Genomic DNA, 20,668 nt, shown 5'->3' with positions numbered 1-20,668 from the left:
TTATTTATTTTAGTTCACGACTGCTTTGATTTTATCTTGAACCTGTAAAATTAAATATCAATAATCTATGACATTATAAAATGATTTTTCTCTAAAAGGAAAAGGAAAATGGCAGGAAAACGTAATAAAGAATCACTTTAGGTTTTTGCAACTAAACTTTTGTCCAAATTTTCATCTATTGATATACTGTAGAAAACAAAACATATCATGTGTCTCATTTCATGCATTATAATCACATGTCACTCTTGTATATGGTTGAAAAATGTAATTTTCCAATTAATTACTACAAATTATCTCATTTTGTTAGTACACTATAAATCAATTAACCAATAAAAAGAATTGACATATATAATTATAATATAAAAAGTGGAACGACATATATTTTTGTTCCATGGAAGTATAATCTCAATCATGACATACAACCTTTGAGCCCATAAATATTTCATGCAGAATTTTATTACATACAAAGCACAGCCTCTCGCAACTTGATAACGACTCATGGATTCGAGTCACCAGCGGTTCCTCTTTATAGAAAATAAAATACTGTATGATATGTTTAAGCTTATAAGTGACATACTTAGTATATTCATGAACTTGGGAGGTCACACATCAAAGCTAAGATGTTACAATTGGTATGTAATGTAGACACCTAAAATTAACCTGGAAAAATACAGAAATGTTAATATTATCTATCATTTGATTTTTGCATCTTTAAGGGTTTGAGGTACATATTTGGATTAAAAATATGGATATAGTTATCAAAAACAAATTTATTGTTTTTAATTAAAAATATATATTTTTTCTCTCAGTTCATTCAACTTTGGAAACAAAAAAGATGGTAGAAGCTAAAGGTAATAAAACTAGCTTTTGTTAATGGTATTCACTCATCAATCTTTATTTTTTTATTAACTTCAAAAATATTATAATGTACTTTTATTTATTAATAAAAATAATATAAAACATGCAAAAATCATTACTGAAAACTGAAATTGAATTTTTTATTTATTAATGTCAACATTCTAAGAATATAATAGAAATCTTTAACTTCAGCACATTTTGTAATAATGGTGATTTATCATCCTATCAAGTCTCCTACATCCAATAACACTTTTCAATGGATGATCCATTCATTAAAAAAACAAAAAAACAATGTTAAAACTAATGACAACAAAAGTAACTATGCTTTCATTTTATAGATTTATTATGTTTTTAATCAGAAGAATACTCAACACACTAAAAAAGCACATTCCAATAACAAATTATCAAAGGTGCTGAATTGCTTAAAATATAAGAACTATACCTATTCTGTTGAAATGACCATATGAGTCACTAAAACATTTGATTTCATAAATAAACTCAACTAAGATCACAAATGGAAGAACTAGTTCCAAGAAAAATCACCATACAACAAAAGTTGAAGGCCATGATTAGAGGATGAACTCAGAAATGCAGAAACTCGGGTTACTACGGAAAAAGATGGCCGATCTACATCACCATACCTCCATCAATGGTGAGCACCTGTAACACAGCAATTCTAATCTAACTAAATGTTTTATAAATAACAAGACAAGTATATAACAGAGGTTACAATATGATAAGAAATATGTCAGGTTATCGAAGTCAACTCATCAGAAAATTGAGACTATTGAGTATGCCTTCAATTTTGTGAATAATGATGGGAAGTTAACTAGTTTAATCAGGTCTGTTTATATTTTAGGTTTTTACAAACAGATCAAGTAGTTGTGTATTTAAAAAAATTATCGGGATATAAATAAATGACCTGCCCGGTGATGTAACTAGCAGCCGGATTAAGAGCCAAGAATTCCACCAGACCGGCAACTTCTTCTGGTTGACCATATCTTCCTGAATCCGAGGAAAAGGAAATGGTAAGTTTATCAACATCTTCAAGTAATTAAAACTTTCACTTTAAGTATTTCATGTGTTCACCTAATGGGATTGTCTCCAAAATCTTTTTCTCGATGTCATCTCCAAGTTTGGCAGTCATGTCAGATGCAATAAATCCGGGGGCAACGGCATTAACCTGGCAAGAAAAACTGGGTTTATTTAATTCTATCATCTAATAACCTCCATCTTAGATATCAGGTAGAAATACTAGATCTTATAAAATTACCGTTATGCTTCTGCTAGAATATTCCTTTGCAACAGTTTTAGTTAGGCCAATTACTCCTGCTTTTGCAGCACTATAGTTGGCTTGTCCGACATTTCCAACTAGACCAACAACCGATGCGATATTGATTATCCTTCCCTGCAAAAACACAAGGACACCACGATAACAAAGCAGAGAGATTAGTGACCACTAGCTGCGAACTTTCTAATCATGAAACAAGATAGCATAGATTGAATTTTGCGAAACAAGGATTAAAATTTGGGAATTGAAAAAAAAAAAGGATTACTGGTAATTACATTTCCACTGTAGGAAAAATTAATCACTTAACTGGTTAAGGATGTTGTGAAATTAAGTCAACCGAAAGCCAAAAGGTTCTATCCATTATCTAATAACTTTCCTCCACAACACAATTACACACGCACACATGAAAAGAATTAAGAGTACCTTCCTCTTCTTCATCATAATCTTAGCTGCTGCCTACAAAAAATAAAACATCTCAGATCCAATTGTATAAAATTAAAAATTAAACTTAATTGAACACAAACTCAAAATCTTAACACACTAACCTGTGTACAAAGAAAAACGCCAGTGAGATTTAGGTCAATAACATCCTGCCACTGAGATTTCTTCATTCTCATCAACAACCCATCTTTAGTAATTCCTGAAACAATGAAACTTTTATGAGTAAGAAGTTTGAAAACTTTATTAATAATATAAATATAAAAAGCTAGAACAATAGCTTTCCAAGTTACCTGCATTGTTTATCAATACATCAACAGTTCCCCAAGCATCAACTGCCTGCAGATTTAAAAGTCACAAAGCAGCCTAGATATCAAAATGTCACTTCAATAATTCAAAAATGGCTGCTCACAGTTTTTATCATAGCGTCTACGTCAGCCTCTTTAGAAACATCTCCACCAAATGTAAGAGCTTGTCCACCAGATGCTTCAATCTACAAGGAATAGTCAAAGAAATCAATGCACTTTAGTCAATCAATATAACCTAGCTTCAACATTAATGTATGAATAACACAGATGACCATGGTTATTAAACACTTGCGTTAAAACACTTCAACTCTTAACGAGTTTACAATCTTAGGTTACAAAAAAGAGTTAACTACATGCAAACTTTTTATTGTTGTAAAATTTACGAGTTCAAGTAAATAATAAAATCGGTAAATCTCAAGTAGACTTGCGAGTTTATGAGCATATATTTATGCGTTGAGTTGGTCTCGCAATGGAAAAAAGGAAAACTGTTATGAGTCCCAGGTAAACAAGGAAACTAGACATGTTACTTAAGTCGTAAGACTCTCTCACCTAATGGATTAGTCTGATGGGTTGAGTTCTCCTCATAGCTTATATAAGTCACAAAAATAGTGTAAAGTTTCATCAGTTCAAATCCTAGAAATAACCTCTTCGCTTGTGTTTACAAGACTGTATACATCTATCTACCCTCCCCAAACCCCACTAGGTCGGAATGCATTGGGCCGCCCTTTTAATATTAAATGTGTCTTTTTCATCAACTTCACCTACTATGACTTTATAAAGAACAAAACACACCACAAAAACAAAAGACCTCAAAACAACATTGAAGGATAAAAACAATCGGAATGACCAACGACTTTGCCTGGGGATTGGACACAGTCTCATGCCTATCAGATATAGATAGATGCATTGCACATTTGCAGCCTTGGCACTGTAACACTTTATATTCTTTTCTTCTAGGGAAAAGAAAGGATAAACACCATACCAACGAAACTTTAAAACTATAGAAAAGCAAGCATCTAGCACAGTATCACCAAAAATTACAATCAGAACAAGCATTTGGCACGCGAAGAATTTACTAACAACTATACAGACTGACAAACAGATGGGTTGAGATCATAAAATATCTTACTCTCAACTCTCAGGTATTTGCATAGGATTTTAAGATTTGTTTTTTTTAACATACCATGATCCTAGTATGAATCTCACAGTGGCTAATGACATAAAACAGCAACCACAGACAAATACAACAACAACCAAGCCTTTAAAATGGCAAACCACAGACAAATATTTATGCAAAAAATCTAAGTCTTGTATTCTACCTCCTTTGAAACTTCCTCGGCTTCCTTGGATGACCTTGCGTAGTTGACCAGCACCTGCAATACAAAGTACAAGTGACTGAACATAAGCATCAGAAAGTAAATCAAGTAATCCCAGCATGTTTCATTTTGATTATTTTGGGGGATTGTTTTTCACTTCAAAATGGTAGAATTTTGATAATAAGTTATTAATATATTGACACGTCAATACCGCCTACTATTATAAAATGTTTTAAACACAAATTGAGTTAACCCCAATACACACCATGCTTTCGCAAACAACCAAAGGAAAGTTCCAACTTTTTACTGCTTCTTTAAAAGAAGCGAAAACAGACAAAAAAATGCTCACAGTAAGATTTTGATTATAAATTGTTGATGTACTGATACACCAACACCTCCATTCATTATAAGCTGTTTTAAACACAAAATAAGGTAATCCAAACATACAATATGCATGCTCAAACAACCAAACACAAGTTTAAGTAACTTATGCAAACAACATAATTTGTAAAAATGTTACAAATGAAATCTGATAGAGCAAAATCTTATCTTATTAATAAACTTGTAGCCTTATTCACACTCAGCCAAAAGTAACCGTTAACTGTTTTTATGCTTGTGTGTGAATTTCGAATAGTTAGCTTTGACAACAACTAGACTAACCTTGCAACCTGCTTTACCAAGAGAGAGAGCAATTGCTCTTCCAATGCCTCTGGAAGCTCCAGTCACTATCACGACTGGCGCTTCCACTTTCTCAACTGATCCAATTCCCACTTCTTCTAGAGTTGCAGCTTGAGCTCTCAGACCTGCACTTCCATTGTATAAGTCAAATTACAACAAAAATTACTCAAAATATATCGAAAAAACCAATAACTAAAATGTGATTAAAAATGCAAAACTAAAGGAGGAACACAAGAAAATTGGTACCATAGGCCATATGGGTATAAAGCTTTATGTAAGAACTGCATCTCATTATTATTGACTAAAACGTGATTTTGGTCCCCGAGATTGGTATAAACATTCAATTTAGTCCCACGCCCCGGTATTATAAACAGGTCAAATTAAACCCTGACTTTGCTCACTGTCATTGAAATTGTCCTTGAAGTTAGTTAACCCTATTGGATTGTGTGACATTGTATATTAAGTGCCAACTTAGCACGTTAAGATAAACGGTCAATTTATTACTGAAAATTAAATCCAATCGATCACGATTGTATCAAATTGTGGTTTTCGGCTGCATAGTTTATCCCCAAAAGTAACTTCTCCAGTTGAAGAACACATTAGATATTTACTTCAACCATTAGGTCCTTGATAACGTGTCAGTGCATCATCATTGATATTATTATTGTTAACCGTATAGTATGAATAGTTTACATTCAATAATAACAAAATTGAATGGAAAAATAGAAATAAAAGTGATGAAAAATCGAAAGATGAAGATGTTTACCAGAGGAGGTAACGGAAGTGTTAGATCTGGAACGAAGAATGCGAGAGTGTTGAGTTGGAATCGGAGACCATTGATGAGGACGAACGATTTTCCGGTGATCGGAGACGGCGAAGTTAGAGGTTCGGAAAGCGATGCAGTTAGAAGCGGTGAGAGAAGCCATGAGATGAGAAAATGGGAACGAGATGAGAAAATGGGAAAGAGATGAGAAAAATGAAAGAATGTGAAGAGAGAAGAAAGAGTTTTTAAAAAGAGAAAGAAGGGTTAGTGAAGTTGTTGCATTGGGAGTTCCGGAGAATTAGAGGGCGATGTTAACGAAGAAATACATGCAATTTTACTATAAGGCCCTTCATTTTCCTAATATGTATCCATGTTTTTAAGGGTGTAATTGTAAATTGAAATTTGTTCTTAATTAGAAGTGAGTATGGGGCTCATAAGTTGGTCGCTTACTTAATCATAAATATTGGTAGGGTCATCTTTTTAATATATATTCAATCCTACTTAACCCAAATATTAAAAAGCGGAACAACATATATTTTTCTTGGTTGGTACATAATGTAGTGATTTTTACTTTATTTATTTTTTAATTTTGGATTATATTTATTATAAAATATAAATAGTGTATGGTAGATTGTGATACTTAGGGATGGGTCGGAGTTCGATTGTATCCACTCATGGTTTTGCCTCATCTTATGGTCCTTCATTCATCATGTTTTTATGTGTATCGTTCATTTGTCTTGAGAATATATATATATATATATATATATATATATATATATATATATATATATATATATATATATATATATATATATATATATATATATATATATATATATATATATATATATATATATATATATATATATCCTTTTGGGAGATGACTTAAAGGAGAACACATTTCATATAAAAACTGTGATAACAATAAATTTGAGCTTTATAACCAAACATTGATGGTTAAGATTAAAAGTTAATTATTAGTTATATGATAGTCATGTGCATATATCTTTTAATTTTGACAGTTCAAATAAGATTCAATGATTCATATTAATTATTCAAATTTCTCACAATATTGCGTTGTACTCACATGGGTCGCTTTCTGTCTTTTCATATGTCAAATTATGTATTCATATAATAAGTAATATTTAGACGACTTTATCTAAAAATGATATGCATTATATTTAATCGAATTTATGTTCAGGTTCAAATGCTGATTGATCGACATTTTGGGTCGTGTTAGTTTCAGGTCTAGAATTGGATCCATACTCACCCAAATAATACATAAATAAGAATAATAATGATATTTATCATTATAGAAAAATAGTTGATATTATTAATTTATGGAAGAATTTAATAGATTAAAAATAATATATAAGTTGAATAAGAATGAGGAATATATTTTATAATGTGGTAAGTAAGAATGGAGATTTTTGGGAATGCAGATTCTGACATGCAAATGAGAACGAAGATTCCAGTTTCTCATACGTATCATCGCACTGGAGGCAATCTTGTCTGAGCCAGAAACATCCACAGATACGTGGGGCTAACTCTCTTAGTGGACATTTTTTCATTCACAAGACTCGAACCCAATACCTTGTTTAAAGGGAATCAAACATGTATCACTTGTTAAACTTGGTTGATTCTAAGAATGGATATGCTTGTTGCAGGATTATCAATGACTCAACAAGCAAGGATCATGATCAACATGGCTTGAGTATGAAACATAAGGAAGTTGGCTTGAGTGGAGTCATAGCAATGTGTCATGAACCAGATAAGGCAAGGAATATGCCTGGCCAAGACAAAGTGCACCAATTGGCTCTGTCTCGGTCAGGAAGCATGCACCAGGAGCACATGCGCCATCCTCGGTCAGAATGGATGCACCAGGCGCACATGCGCCAGCTTCGGTCAGATTGGATGCACCAGGTGCATATGTGCCAGTCTAGGAGCCAGCATCAGATGCGCATGGGCAATGAGCACCAGATGGCCCTGTCTCGGTCAGGACAGGCGTTGGGGCACCAGTTGTCCTTGGCGCACCAACTGGGCTTGGCGCACCAGTTATTGTCTCAGTCAGGCATAGGCATGGTGCATCAAAACAGCCATGGCAACACACACTCAAATCAGATTCATCATCACAATGAATCAATTAGATACAAAGTCACTTGGATCAATACAAAGACTTCATATCTACATAAATTAAAGGCTTTTAGTGTGTTCTTTTATTATTACTTAGGAAATCAACAATTTCTTGTTAGGCAAGCTATTTCTCTTAGCTTTGTAATTAGCTTAATAATTATGGTTTTGTACTTTCTGTTTTTCTGTTTTAGATAGGTGTTTAGTTTTAGTTTGTTAAGTTTGTTATTCTCAAAGGATATATATATAGATCCTTGCTTTGTAATTCAATGTACCTTTCAATAATCAATAAAAGTATATTCATTGAGTTTTTCATCTTTGTATCAATTTAGTTTCTTCCTTTTCAATTAAGAAGAACCTTTGATCTTTAGCAATGGAATTCACTTTTTCAAGATCACTTAAACCAACGTCCGTTGATCCCCAACCCTTTAGTAGTCTAACCAAATAAACTTATAAGTATCAAAGTGGTTTTTTAATAAATGCTATTTTTCTCATAGAAATGAAATAAAATATACATAGGCTAAAGAAACAGGCTGTGGATGAGAAACCCCTTAATGGAGCCCAAAGATGGGAGAGAAGAAAAAAAATAAAAAGGAAGCATTATGTAAAATTATTTTTATTAAATTTTCACACCAGATCTTATTGGAATTTTTTTTATATTTTAACGTTTTTTTAAATACTTGCATGATATTTATCATGCATGTATTAATATTAACTTCTAACAACCAATTTCATGGTCCTTAATCCTAAAAATAGTAAGTTTAAGAAACTAGAAAACAAGGTTAAACTTTGAATGTATATCAACTACATTGTCTATGAACTATTTTTTGGTACCACCAATAGTATCATTTTATTTCTATAAGTAAGAAATTAATCATTTTTTAATTATTGATCTTTTGTTCCTCATAAAGTTTTAGTACCATTTTACCAATGTTTGTCCATAAGCTATGCTATATTCTTAGTTTTCTTTGCTTGTTAAAAGTTTGTTTAATAAAAATAATGTTACAAACATAAATGCATTGATTTTGTTTGTAGCCTTATGTTTGGTCACAAATAGAAAGTTTCTACATTGCAAAGATGGAAGTCATTAACAATGATCACCAATTACTACCAAATGTCTAAGTTTAAAGTAACATGAGTAATGTATAAGTCACATCTTGCATCTGGTTTAATATTTATGTACTATAAAAAGAGAGGGGTTCTCTTATTCAAATAGTAAGTTTTTAAACTTACTTCATATCCTAACCATTACCAATGGGCGTTAGTTTGAGTGGTACATGTTTGATTCCCCTTAAGCAAGAATTCGGGTTCGAGTCTTGTGGATGAAAAAAATGCCCGTTGGGAGAGTTAGCCCCACGTACCTGTGGATGTCCCCGGCTCGGACAAGATTGCCTCCAGTACGAGGACACCTGTGGGAAACCGAAAAAAATAATATCATAACCATCAATTATAGGATAATCCAATAGTTTGAATTACTGAGTAGATCTAAATCATTAAATTTTCCTAGAAATAATGGCTAATACGAAGAAGTGGATCTCCACACCTTTAAAAATAATTACATAGTCATTTATTATTTATTAAAAATTCTTATATTATAGTCCATAAACTATTGTGAAATAAAGAAATGAACATAAAATTGTTCTTTTTATTTTCTATTTGTTTCAAAATATTTAATTCATTACATATGTATTATAAATGCAAGAAACTGAAAAATGTCCAAAGCTTAAGTTATCAATGGACATCATAACTAAAAAGAATATAGAACTATAGAAGGTTAAAGGTATAATAACATGACAATTTCAGCTTTATGAGTTCAACATTGCACAAATCTTTAGACAAGAGAACATTGTTTACATCTAATGCAAACCTAGCAACTACAATTATAAAGCTTACTTGCAACTCACTTCAATGGAACACTAATTTTTTAAGCATTTTTTTAATTATCTTTGGAATCTAGCATGACCTTATACCACTAAATTAATACATTGTTGATGTTGGTTTCTTTTTTGAGTTGTTTACCCAATGAACCTTTTATAAATCCTAAAAATCATAAAAATTTGTAGACCATACAAATAAGTCAAGCTAGTAACTTTATCTTGAGAAATAAAAATGAATTAATGCATAATTATATTCGTAATTTCTCAAGCCTTATTGACCCAAGATTAATAAGTTATAATTTGTATGGTGAATATTATGAGAGGCTCATCTTATTGACCCAAAATTAATAAATAATAACTTATTTAGTAAATAATATAAGAGACTCCTTAGAATTATCCAATCGACCTCGTAGTCTTCCCAAGTTAAAATAGACCACAAGTCCAAACAATTTTATATTCAATATTATCCTCTCAATCTCATAACCTACCATTATGGAAGAGCTTTAGTTAATCTCACATGAATTATTTGTTTTTTATCCCATTCTTTAATTAACTTTTTTTTAACAAATGTATCTCCTCATTAAGGAATTAATATTTGTGTTATTGTCCTCCGAACATATATATTATATGAAATCAAAGATTTGACATTTAATCTAATATTTGTGTTATTGTCCTGCATTTAATCTCACATGAGTTATTTGTAGTGTTATCTTACGTTAATAGGCAACGACAACGACTCTTTGGCCTTTAATTAATGTACTCGGAGCAACCACAATGAATGTTTTCTTAATAGAATAAGAATATTCTTACTCTGTTATCCAATGTGTCATTCGTATTCTGTGAGATCCAAATAAAAATAAGAATGATGTTTGCCATTGTGAGAAAATAACATGTTATTCTTATTTATTTCATAAGAAATTATAATAAATTATAAAATAACATGTGAAACTCAAGTAAGAATGAAAACGTTATTTACTACCAGAGACGCTCTTAGTATATGTTTATTGTTACATTGATCTAGTCATAGTGTAAAATTTCATTATATCTCCATCTCCCAAGTATGATACTAGGCCATAGGTTTCGTAAGGACAACCACATACCCGAAAATAATTAGTTTAGGGGTAACACGATAAGTTACTTTATACCAAAAAAAAGTGTGTTTGTTGTTGGAACCGTTGGATGAAAGACAGAAACTACTACTACTACTGTAGTATGTTTAATGTTTTGGATCTGTACTTTGGTCACTCATTCAGACAAAGCCATGAATGCTATATAGATCCCATTCTCTGAAACAACAATAATCTTCACACACTATTTTTTATTTATTTTTTATTATTTTTTTAATTTAACCTTCTTACTTGGGATCTTAACCCTCACTCCACTCATTCCCTTTGAACAATTTTGACTTCAATTTCTCTCTCTATTTTCTCTTTCTTAACTTCAACTTAACAACTTTACCTGCTACTACTACTACAACTACTACTACATTCCAATGGTGTAATGGTTTGTGTGCCTTAAATTCTTAATTCTTATTAAAGTTGTATTCTTTTTTGCTTCAATTAGGTACCCTTTTCAGTTTTAACTCTTAACCCCAAAATTGGGATCTGTAACTGGCATTTTTTAGGGTTTTATTCTCATTTTGGGTTTCCTTATTTGTTTCATATCAATTTTGAGTTGTGGAATTGCATTTTGAATGATACAGTTTTTGTTTCATTTGGTTGCCATTTTAGTATGCTCAGTTTTTATGGAGTTATGAAATATGTACTATTGTTTTGGGTATTTTGAGGGCCAATTAAACTTAGGGCAATTCTATTATCAACACCCAATAAAGCAGTGTTCACACCTCGGTGGATGGTCCATCTGTCAGTGTAGACGGATGGACCATCCGTCTCGGCGTGACCAATAGTTTTTGAGTGTCTATAGAATTGCCCTTAAACTTATATAATGAAGCAAGATAAGATAGGAGTCATATACTTTTTTTGGTTGGGGATCATCATTTTAATATTCTGAAATAAAATTTGTTATGCTTTTTGTTCCATGAGTTACCATTTTAATATGCTGAAATTTGCTTTCTATAAGATTGGGGGTTTCGTTGACTTTGTCGTACTCAGGATGATGTCGGTTTGTAGTATTGGTTTGGGTTAGCAGCACGACACTTCAAAACGGTTGTTGTACTCGAATCCGATATAATATTGTATTGGATAGTTTTAAATACTTTGCAATTAAATAATCTATTGAAGCAACAGAAGATAGCTAATTGGGAAATTTTATCTTTGGGGTTGAAACTGATGGATGTTGGGTCTTGAATTTGTAGGGTTGAGCTGAAATAGGAGTCGGTTAGGGTGTAGAACTGGAAGTTTTTTATTGTAATTTGTATGAAGAGCCGGAGGTGACACTTGTCTGATACTACTGCATTGGGTAGTAGAGATGCCACCGTCCCCAGCATTGAGATACTCTCCTGGGAGGGATCCAAGAGCAGATGGTCACAAGCGTGGACGCAGTCTTGAAAGCGGATTGCTATTTAGGGAGAAAGATGACGATCTTGCTTTGTTCAATGAAATGCAGTCAAAAGAAAGAGAGAGTTTCTTGCTTCATTCTACAGATGACTTGGAAGACACAATCTGTAATTTTCTTTACTGACGTCTGAAGAAGATAATGTATCCGACTATCCGTTTTTGGTTTGCTGGATTTGGATAATGTTAATGTGTTTTTTTGTTCTTCGGTTTTACTTTACAGCTACAAAGTTGAGACATTTTTCTGATGCCATACGTGGAATCTCCATTCCTGGTCGAGGAAAAACCAGCGACTTGCTGAATGCAGATGCTGACAAGAATGACTATGACTGGTGGGTATTAGTTCATATTTTTTACTTTCATCTGTTAAATCACACTCTGTGGTGATCAAATTTTATGATTCTGGTTCTAGCTTTTTTGGATTGTCTTTATTATGAATTTATGATGTATTGGTTTGGCTGGACATTAATTCAAGTTTCTTGATCACAAAGCTTGAGATTCTGGTTATCACTGCTTACTTCACTAATACCATGTCTATATTATTCATTTTAAAGGTTATTGACACCCCCAGACACACCATTGTTTCCTTCATTAGATGATGAACCGCCACCAATGAATGTTGCAAGCAGAGGCAGACCTCAGAGTAAACCCATTTCGATTTCAAGATCTTCTACGGTGAGAGCCTATGAGTCCGTTTACGTAATTATGCTTATGTATAAATATATTTTTAAGACAAAATTCCTCTAATTATTTTTCTTCTTTCGTAAAATATAGTTTTGATTTTACATATCATTCATCTTATATTGGATGCCCGTCTTTCAGATGGAGAAAAGTTACAGAAGCAGTAGGGGTAGTGCAAGTCCAAATCGTTTAAGTCCATCCCCTCGTTCAGGAACTAATACATTGCAATCAAGGGGAAGACCTTCATCAGTGCCGAATTCGAGCCCAGCCCCAAGTTTATGGCATGCCACTCCATCAAGAAGACCATCTCCTCCTCCAAATAAGCCCAAGTCACCTTCTTCCAGATCTAAAAATTCTACTCCCATGAGGATGAGCACTGGCTCCAGTGGTCCTATAGCATCCTCAGGGGTTAGAGGAACTTCCCCGATTAAGACGGGTCGTGGAAATTCTGCATCACCAAAGATAAGGGCATGGCAAACTAATATTCCTGGTCTCTCTTCTGAAGCTCCTCCAAATCTTCGTACATCTTTGGCTGATCGGCCAGCATCATATGTGAGGGGTTCATCTCCAGCATCCAGAAATGGTAGGGAGTCTACCTCCAAATCCAGTAGGCAATCAATGTCTCCATCTGCGTCTAGGAGCAGTAGCTCTTTTCGCAGTCATGATCGAGACCAATTTAGCTCACGCAGCAAAGGTTCTGTTGCATCATCGGGTGATGATGATGTAGACTCTATACAGTCCATACCAATGGGTAGCTTAGATAGGCAAGGTTCAATAAGGAGTGGTTCATTGTCAACCAGCAGAACTCCTACCTTTTCGAAGAAATCAGCCAGGATGGCATCACCGAATTCTGCTCCTAAAAGATTGTTTGACTCTGCTATCGGGCAAATGGTACTTTATCATCTAATTCACTTCAAACAATTTCTTCTCATGATCACTGTTATAAAGTGTGTTTACTTTTCGTGCCATTTAAGAATTAGTTCCTTTTAGCGTTGTAATTTCTACTCCTACGTGAACTCTCGCTCTCATAATACATTCATATGCAAGTTCATCATCTCTTATTTTTGCACTTTCCTTTTCATGTATACCATTTTACAAAATTGTTTTCTATTTTTTCAATGGGTCCGGAACAATTTAAAGGGGAAAGTAAACTGATACAACTATCTTCATATATCTTGACATTTAACACCATTGCCGATCTTAGTGGCAAAGATGCCAATGTATAGTTTGTTTGAAAACATAATTAATAAGCAACTTTGGAATTTTTCCTATTGAGTCCTGTGGTATCTTCCTAGCCTCTCCCGCTTATCCTTTTGCCATGGTTTTTTCCTTTAATGTCTTTAATAGTTGAATTTAATAAAACTACTAGCTAATGAATGTCTTAAATATGCAGGATAGGAAAAGTCCTCAGAACATGTTCAGGCCACTTTTATCAAGTGTTCCCAGTACAACCTTTTATGCCGGAAAAGCAAATTCTGCACACCATTCCCTTGTATCTAGGAATTCCTCTCTCACAACAAGCAGCAATACAAGCTCTGATCAAGGTACAAATTTTGCAGCAGATACTGTAAGCAGTGAAGAAGTGTTTGCCTTTGATAAAATTGAAACACTAAATGAAAACGAGGAATCAGTTGATATCCAGCACAATGAAGTGAGAGACCCTAAGATTGTTTTTTATCCGACTGAATCTGAAGATTCTGTTCGTCATGGTGGTATTGACACTGAAGGCAATGAAAATTCAGAAACTTCTCGCAACCGAGGTGACTTTTATGAAATTGGTGGTTCTGAAAATACAGCTATCTGTTATAATTGTCGTTGTTGTTACGAGGCCACTGAACAAGCTGAGAAGGATGTTACGCTTTGTACAGAATGTAGCAGGAAAATCACACTTCTGAGAGTCATCATCCCCGAGAGAACTTTGGCTGTTTCTAAAGACTCCTCAGTGATTTCAAAAAACATGCCTGAAGAAGGAAAAACATTATCATTATCTGAAACAGACCGACTAACAGTTGCATCTGAACTGCCTCAAGACAGTGACGTGGATGAGTTGAGGATTCGTCTCGGTGAAAAGGATGCTGAGGAATGTCAAACTTCGTGCAGTGAACTTATCCATGACCGCTTACAAAACAGCCCTCTTCCAAGTTCATCAGCAGAGGGAGGTGTAGAGATGAACCAATCAGGAGTTCATGATGAGAAACCTAATAATGATTTTGCGGACCAGAAGTTGCATCTCTACAGTGATCCCCCAAATTTGAATGTGAACCTCATGGAAGGCACTGGCATTTCTGTATTGCTGAAAAGATCTAGCAGCAACAAAGGACCTGTGCTTCAGGGCAGGAGTTTTACTGCTACGACCATATCTTACGATGATCTGTCTCTTGCAAGAGATAGTGTAAACATTACAAGAAGCTCAACAAGACGCGGCAGTTATTCAGCCTCATCATCGGTTGATCTCAGTTCAGTTAGACAGACAGAGTTTTGTGTGCAAAGGCAGTTGAGCGATAAGAAATTGGATGTGAACTGTGGATATGACTTACAAAACAAGCCTCCAAGCACCGGTCCATCTTTGTCTAGCACCTCAAACCATTTTCACGATGGATTAGTTCTCGCAACTCCGGAAACTTCTGGCAATACAGATTGTGGCTTTGTAGAGGAGATGCCCCAAGTTCTGCAAGAAATGCGAGCTTCAGCAATTACCATAACAGATGTAACTGGTGCATCTTCTGTAAGCTTGATTGGTGTTGAGGAAGATAAATTTGAATGTGAAGATAATAGTAAACTAACTAATGCTTGTAGCTCAGAAATTTTGAGCCAGAATGCTGTTGTTGTTCAGTCTGATGACAATTCAGTGGTATCATTTCCTAATCTTGGGGATTGCGTTTCATATGAAAATGTTGAAGACGATCCAAATAATGCGAGTGTATCATCCTTTCATGAAAAACATGATGTGCAGAATTCTAATGTTGATGAACCAAATGCTTTGGTTACTGCCAATAGTTCTAAAACTACAGAATCAGAAATCGAAGGGGGGGAAAACTACTGTGAGAATAATACTGGCACAGTGAATGATGATCTGTCCCTGGTCTCAAAGAATGCCCTGGATGAATTTCAGGAACTTCCTACTGAAAGTCCTTCCGATGATTGTATCACGGCTTCTGTTTCAGAGCTCAATACCTCCGAGTATTCCCATGGCATAGGTATGATATTTACTGTACCGAAATTTCAAATGAAAGGTTACCAATAATGATTTTGATTAAAATAAAGGTAAAAGGTTGTCATCATTCCTCCTCCTTTCAGAGTTGCACTCATCTATGCATATACCACAAGCATTTAAACAATTTTCGGAGACAAATTTATAGAATGATAATATATTCTTACTAAAACCTGCTTCAACTGATACTAATAGTGAGCTACTGGGTTTCAATATTGATTTTAGATAGTTAGGATGTTTGGAAACATTCTTGATTTATTCTCTGCAATCTAAAATCAATCAGTGATAATACTTCGAGTGATGTCGCTGATCTATGTTTATTCTCAGTCATTTGTTCCTTCAGGATAGTGGAGCCGCTATATTAATGTAACTTGGCTTCTAAGCTTTGTGTTAAGGACAAGACTTTTTTTAGTGTTATATGCTGCTTTCTGAATATCACAGATCCTTAAACATGTCTCGAATTTTGGTAAGGAATCCACAAGCAATGATATCTCAACACGTTATTATTTTATTGTCGGAGCCTTGAGGGTAGCCTTAGCTTTATATGAAGTTCATGGAGCAAAGATTGCCGCTTCAGTTTTCTATTGCAAAAGAGATTATACTTCTATAGTTTCTTCATAGATTGTGCCCTAGTGCTTGTAACCTATAGATAACGCGTTAGGGTAAAGAGCTCAGTAAATTGCTTATTCCGTAATCTTGTTTAGCTTTTTTTAAGTAAGCTAAAAAGAGCTTATTTTCATAGGCTTCTCTGACAAGCTTAATGAAATAAGCTAAAAAGAGCTTGTAAAAAGGTGATAAGCTATTTTCATAAGCTTATGAAAATGAAAATAAACTGTTTCTCATAAGCCGAAATAAGCTCAAAAGTCTTCCAAATGCTCCTTTGCCACTGAAACTTTCTTTTGATAAAATATTAGCACACAGCCAATTTCTTACAACTCTTGTAATGCTTTATGGCAGGGGGATCAACAGTTACAGTGGAGTGTGAAGGTGCAGGTAACACTAAAAGCCTTACACTCGAAGAGGCAACCGATACGATACTCTTTTGCAGTTCAATCATCCATGATCTTGCATATAAGGCTGCAACAACAGCAATAGAAAAGGAATTCTCTTACGACCCATTTGAAGTCTCTGAACCAGCAGTGACTTTACTAGGACAACCGAATTCTAATAGAAAAGACACTCGCAGCCGAACTGTCACCACACGCACATCGAAACCACACAAGGCCAGGCAGAGGAGGGTAGTCGAAACTAATGTCAAACCCGCTTCAGGCAAAACTGAGAATGACGAAAACATTGATGAGTCTTTCACACATAATCACAATAATGTTGGTCTTCCTAACAAGGTATATAGTAACACTATGAAGCCACTAAAGCTTGAATCAAAGTGCAATTGTATCATAATGTGAGAGTGCAATTTTCAGATTGTACTTATGATCCAAATAATGCTGGCAAATATAATACATGAGAGCTTAGTCATTAGTTATTGCCAATTTGTTTATGTTGGTTCCAATATATATTTTGTAACTAAAGCCACTTGTTATGTTTGACAAAATTGTAAAGTTTTTTTTATAGGACTTTTCCTTTGTTAGTAGGCGATTAGTTAGAGGCATTCTTGTGTGTTATTCCAGGATCATCAATGGAAGTGTGAAGTGGAAAAGCATTCATATTCATTAACATTGTTGCTATTATATTCATGTTGCCTTTTTATAGTTTTTTCGTACTACTAAGGATATCTCATCACCCTATGGGTAAGGAACTAATCCATTTCGGGGTACACGGTTGCCTCTCCTAGCAAGTGTCGCTAACATGAATTGAACCCTTGATCTTTTAGTCGTTCTGATGATCTGGCGGAGTTTTATATCACTAGATCAATGTTTTTGTTGGAGACCCTTTGATATTTGGGATTCATTTTGGACCCTGGTTGATTGAAATTGAGTCAGAAGGACCATTTAAAGGGCAAAACTTTTCATGCACAATTTGTTTTTCCATTTACAAATCTTGAACCTTAGATAGTGCCACTCAATCAATTTTGAAGTAGAAAAAGCAATAAATGTTGCATAAAAAAAATATAATTTTTCTTATGAAAATGATGATACAAAATCTCTATATGATGCCTTATATTAGGGACCATAGGGAGTGTGTAATTTACTTTGTTCGAGGTAAAATTAAGTAATAATAATAGTAAAGTAAATGGCTGATAGGGTAATGAAAAGATAAGATAGAGAATAGAATCATGAGTAGGATAAGCTCATTAAGATAATGATAATATTGATGTGGTGGTGGGATAGTGTTCAATATGACAATATGAAAGAAAAATTATACCAAAAATACGTTGGTCTAATTGTGGAAGACTCCACTTGATCTTTAAGGTTGATACTCGATTCATGAGAGCGACACTAGTTGAGAGAGACAACCATAAATTCTCAAGAAAGATGAGTTACCCAAAAAAAATGAAGAGATACATTTAGTAGTACCAAAAAAATCTAACTTTTCACCCTGAGATAGAAAATATATTAGATGAACATGATAGGATATCTTCACTTCAATAAACTTTGAGTTACAATATAATAGATGGAGTTATTGTATCTTGTTTATCTTATTATGTCCACCAAATTAGTCCAAAATGGTTTAACTAACCTTATTAATTGGAAAACTCAAAAATCTAAAAGTTAATAGAAGAAAATGGTGCATTTAATAGGTTATAAGAGTCTATTTAAAGTTTTTGAATATTGACTTTGCATTTTGAAAATTCCAAGTAAAAAAGATTTCCAAAGAAACAATATAATAGAAAAATATATTCCTTTCATATGTTGATGATCATATGAAAGTAACATATTCTTTTTCTACTCACATAAATCTAATAAGTGTCACCATGGCTAAACATGTGGTGGGGGAACTAAAACTCTTCAACAAAAGCAACATTAAATTACTAAGATTTGAACATCAATAATTAAGCAAGAAAAAAAAATCATCCTACATAATTTGTATCATCCATTATTTATATTTAATTAATATTAAAAAAATAATACAAATAAATAATGAATAATATGACAACGATGTATAAGTCTTATACTATCTTTACATCTATATTACATTCTTTTATAAATTAGGCATAATCATTTTAATTTCGCCGTCACAAATTGTATATGACATGATTTTCATTGAAACTTTAGTATAAATAATTTAGATAGTTGGCTTTTTTTTATTTATAAATTACTCCCATAAAACACGTGTCACATCTGTATTATTATTTAGAAGTACAAGTAACATGGTATCATTAAAAAAAACAAAAGCAATAATAATGAAATAGAAAGAAAGAGAAGGTTATTTAGTAGAACACATCCATCAAAATTATTATAATTCCAATAATACCCTTTTCTTCTTCATCATCTTCTTCTTCTTCTTTCTCTTTCATTCTATTATAATTTTCCATTTCTACATGGGTATGGATGCTGACGTGGCAGGCGGTGTTAAAACGACGTCGTCTTTTTCGATGTTACGGAATTACCCTCTCGTTGCTTCACTCCTTGCTTTCGCCATCGCTCAATCCATCAAATTCTTCACCACTTGGTCACTCTCTCTCTCTCTCTCTCTCTCTCTCTTCTCTTTCTCTCTCTTAGATCATTCATCAATTGGGTTTAAGGGAATAGTGTTGATTGTTGATTTCGCCATAGATCGATGTGTGTAAGGTTCTACAAATAGGGATTAGGGATTTGGAATTAGGAATGAATGCATTTCGGAGACCCAAAAGTTTGGTTATTACAATTTTAGAAAAAAGATGAAAACTTTGGTGATTTCAGAATGTTTATTATATGCACCCAATTTCTAGAGGTAGATGGAGGTTAAGAAAAAACCATAAGCAAAACGATTAAAAAAAGATTTAGAAATCGATGTTTTGTCAATAGACATGATTTATGATACAATTTGATCCATGTAACTAACTATTGGGATTTGGGATTAAGGCCTGGTTGTTGTTATTGTTGTGGTACGTACCGGTACCCAATTCGTACTCGGTGTTGATAGATCACTAGTTTTGAAGTATCTAGTACCCATGCTTCATAGCAATTCGGGTACTAGGCGATGTCGTTCAATCTATGTAGCTGATCCGATTTAGCGGGATAAAGGCTTGGTGGTTGTTGTTGTAGTTTGTAAGAGTCTAGCTAGCTGCTAACAGCTGTGGCATTCCTAATTGTATTCCTAACTGCCTCAATGAGGGCAATGATACATACTTCACTATACTATGATAGAAGTGAAGGTGTGATTTTGTTTTTTAGAGTATCTTGTTTCAGAAATTATGCCGACTTCCCGTAATGTTCAAGTTTTCGTTATGCATAGCTCTTCTCATTGTACTTAAAAGTTACACCCCTCACAACATAAATCTTGGAGGTCGGTGTAATTTCTAAAACAAGAGGGATGACAAATGTAATTAAGTCAAATTTGAGGTAAGTGTATAACACGAACCGGATCAAGGAAACTACTAGAGTAGTGAAAGAATACAAAATTTTACTGAATTTAACTCCTTTCTTGACTTAGATCAGTGTTGTGATCGTAGATGCAAGAAGGAGATAGAATCAGATCTTTCCTCACTCAGGATTATAGTCTTC

The 20,668-nt window shown here is 33.7% G+C and overlaps 3 protein-coding genes across 5 annotated transcripts in view; 2 read left to right on the top strand and 1 right to left on the bottom strand.

The window, feature by feature from the left end:
* Positions 1,131-5,961, bottom strand: LOC109344137 (3-oxoacyl-[acyl-carrier-protein] reductase 4). Of its 2 annotated transcripts, XR_002107289.1 has the most exons (12): positions 5,656-5,815; positions 4,872-5,014; positions 4,215-4,268; positions 3,000-3,080; positions 2,881-2,926; positions 2,695-2,789; positions 2,573-2,605; positions 2,132-2,266; positions 1,948-2,041; positions 1,781-1,863; positions 1,419-1,518; positions 1,131-1,165 (listed from the first exon to the last, which is right to left on the bottom strand). XR_002107289.1 is itself a non-coding variant. In XM_019582770.1 (11 exons), exons 1-11 carry the CDS (start codon positions 5,813-5,815, stop codon positions 1,486-1,488), a joined length of 957 nt encoding a protein of 318 aa, XP_019438315.1. In that variant the 5' UTR covers positions 5,816-5,961; the 3' UTR covers positions 1,228-1,485. The 2 variants fall into 2 exon arrangements, 1 of the variants encoding a protein (XP_019438315.1); XM_019582770.1 differs by lacking the exon at positions 1,131-1,165 and having other exon boundaries at positions 1,228-1,518; positions 5,656-5,961.
* Positions 10,826-17,738, top strand: LOC109344135 (microtubule-associated protein futsch-like). 2 transcript variants are annotated; one of them, XM_019582767.1, is made up of 8 exons: positions 10,826-11,154; positions 11,974-12,282; positions 12,396-12,504; positions 12,727-12,847; positions 12,995-13,744; positions 14,247-16,050; positions 17,022-17,506; positions 17,575-17,738. In XM_019582767.1, exons 2-7 carry the CDS (start codon positions 12,087-12,089, stop codon positions 17,468-17,470), a joined length of 3,429 nt encoding a protein of 1,142 aa, XP_019438312.1. In that variant the 5' UTR covers positions 10,826-11,154; positions 11,974-12,086; the 3' UTR covers positions 17,471-17,506; positions 17,575-17,738. The 2 variants fall into 2 exon arrangements, with proteins under 2 accessions (XP_019438312.1, XP_019438313.1); XM_019582768.1 differs by having other exon boundaries at positions 10,827-11,162; positions 17,022-17,738.
* The window catches only part of LOC109344134 (uncharacterized membrane protein YuiD-like), a 3,735-nt gene continuing 2,526 nt past the window's right edge, over positions 19,460-20,668 (top strand). The window contains exon 1 of the mRNA XM_019582766.1: positions 19,460-19,634. Coding sequence (XP_019438311.1) covers positions 19,504-19,634 — 131 coding nt within the window. The 5' untranslated portion in view covers positions 19,460-19,503. The remainder of the gene's footprint in view (positions 19,635-20,668) is intronic.

This window comes from Lupinus angustifolius, chromosome LG03 (assembly GCF_001865875.1).
Source record: "Lupinus angustifolius cultivar Tanjil chromosome LG03, LupAngTanjil_v1.0, whole genome shotgun sequence".
Taxonomy (NCBI): domain Eukaryota; kingdom Viridiplantae; phylum Streptophyta; class Magnoliopsida; order Fabales; family Fabaceae; genus Lupinus; species Lupinus angustifolius.
This window is presented reverse-complemented; position numbering and strand designations above follow the sequence as displayed.

Coding starts and splice junctions, on each gene's coding strand:
- LOC109344135 (XM_019582767.1), top strand. CDS start 12,087: ATGCCACCGTCCCCAGCATTGAGATACTCTCCTGGGAGGGATCCAAGA. Junction 12,283..12,395: donor TGACTTGGAAGACACAATCT/GTAATTTTCTTT, acceptor TTTACTTTACAG/CTACAAAGTTGAGACATTTT. Junction 13,745..14,246: donor ACTCTGCTATCGGGCAAATG/GTACTTTATCAT, acceptor TTAAATATGCAG/GATAGGAAAAGTCCTCAGAA.
- LOC109344137 (XM_019582770.1), bottom strand. CDS start 5,815: ATGGCTTCTCTCACCGCTTCTAACTGCATCGCTTTCCGAACCTCTAAC. Junction 2,790..2,880: donor TGTATTGATAAACAATGCAG/GTAACTTGGAAA, acceptor TCATTGTTTCAG/GAATTACTAAAGATGGGTTG. Junction 1,519..1,780: donor CTAGTTACATCACCGGGCAG/GTCATTTATTTA, acceptor GCTGTGTTACAG/GTGCTCACCATTGATGGAGG.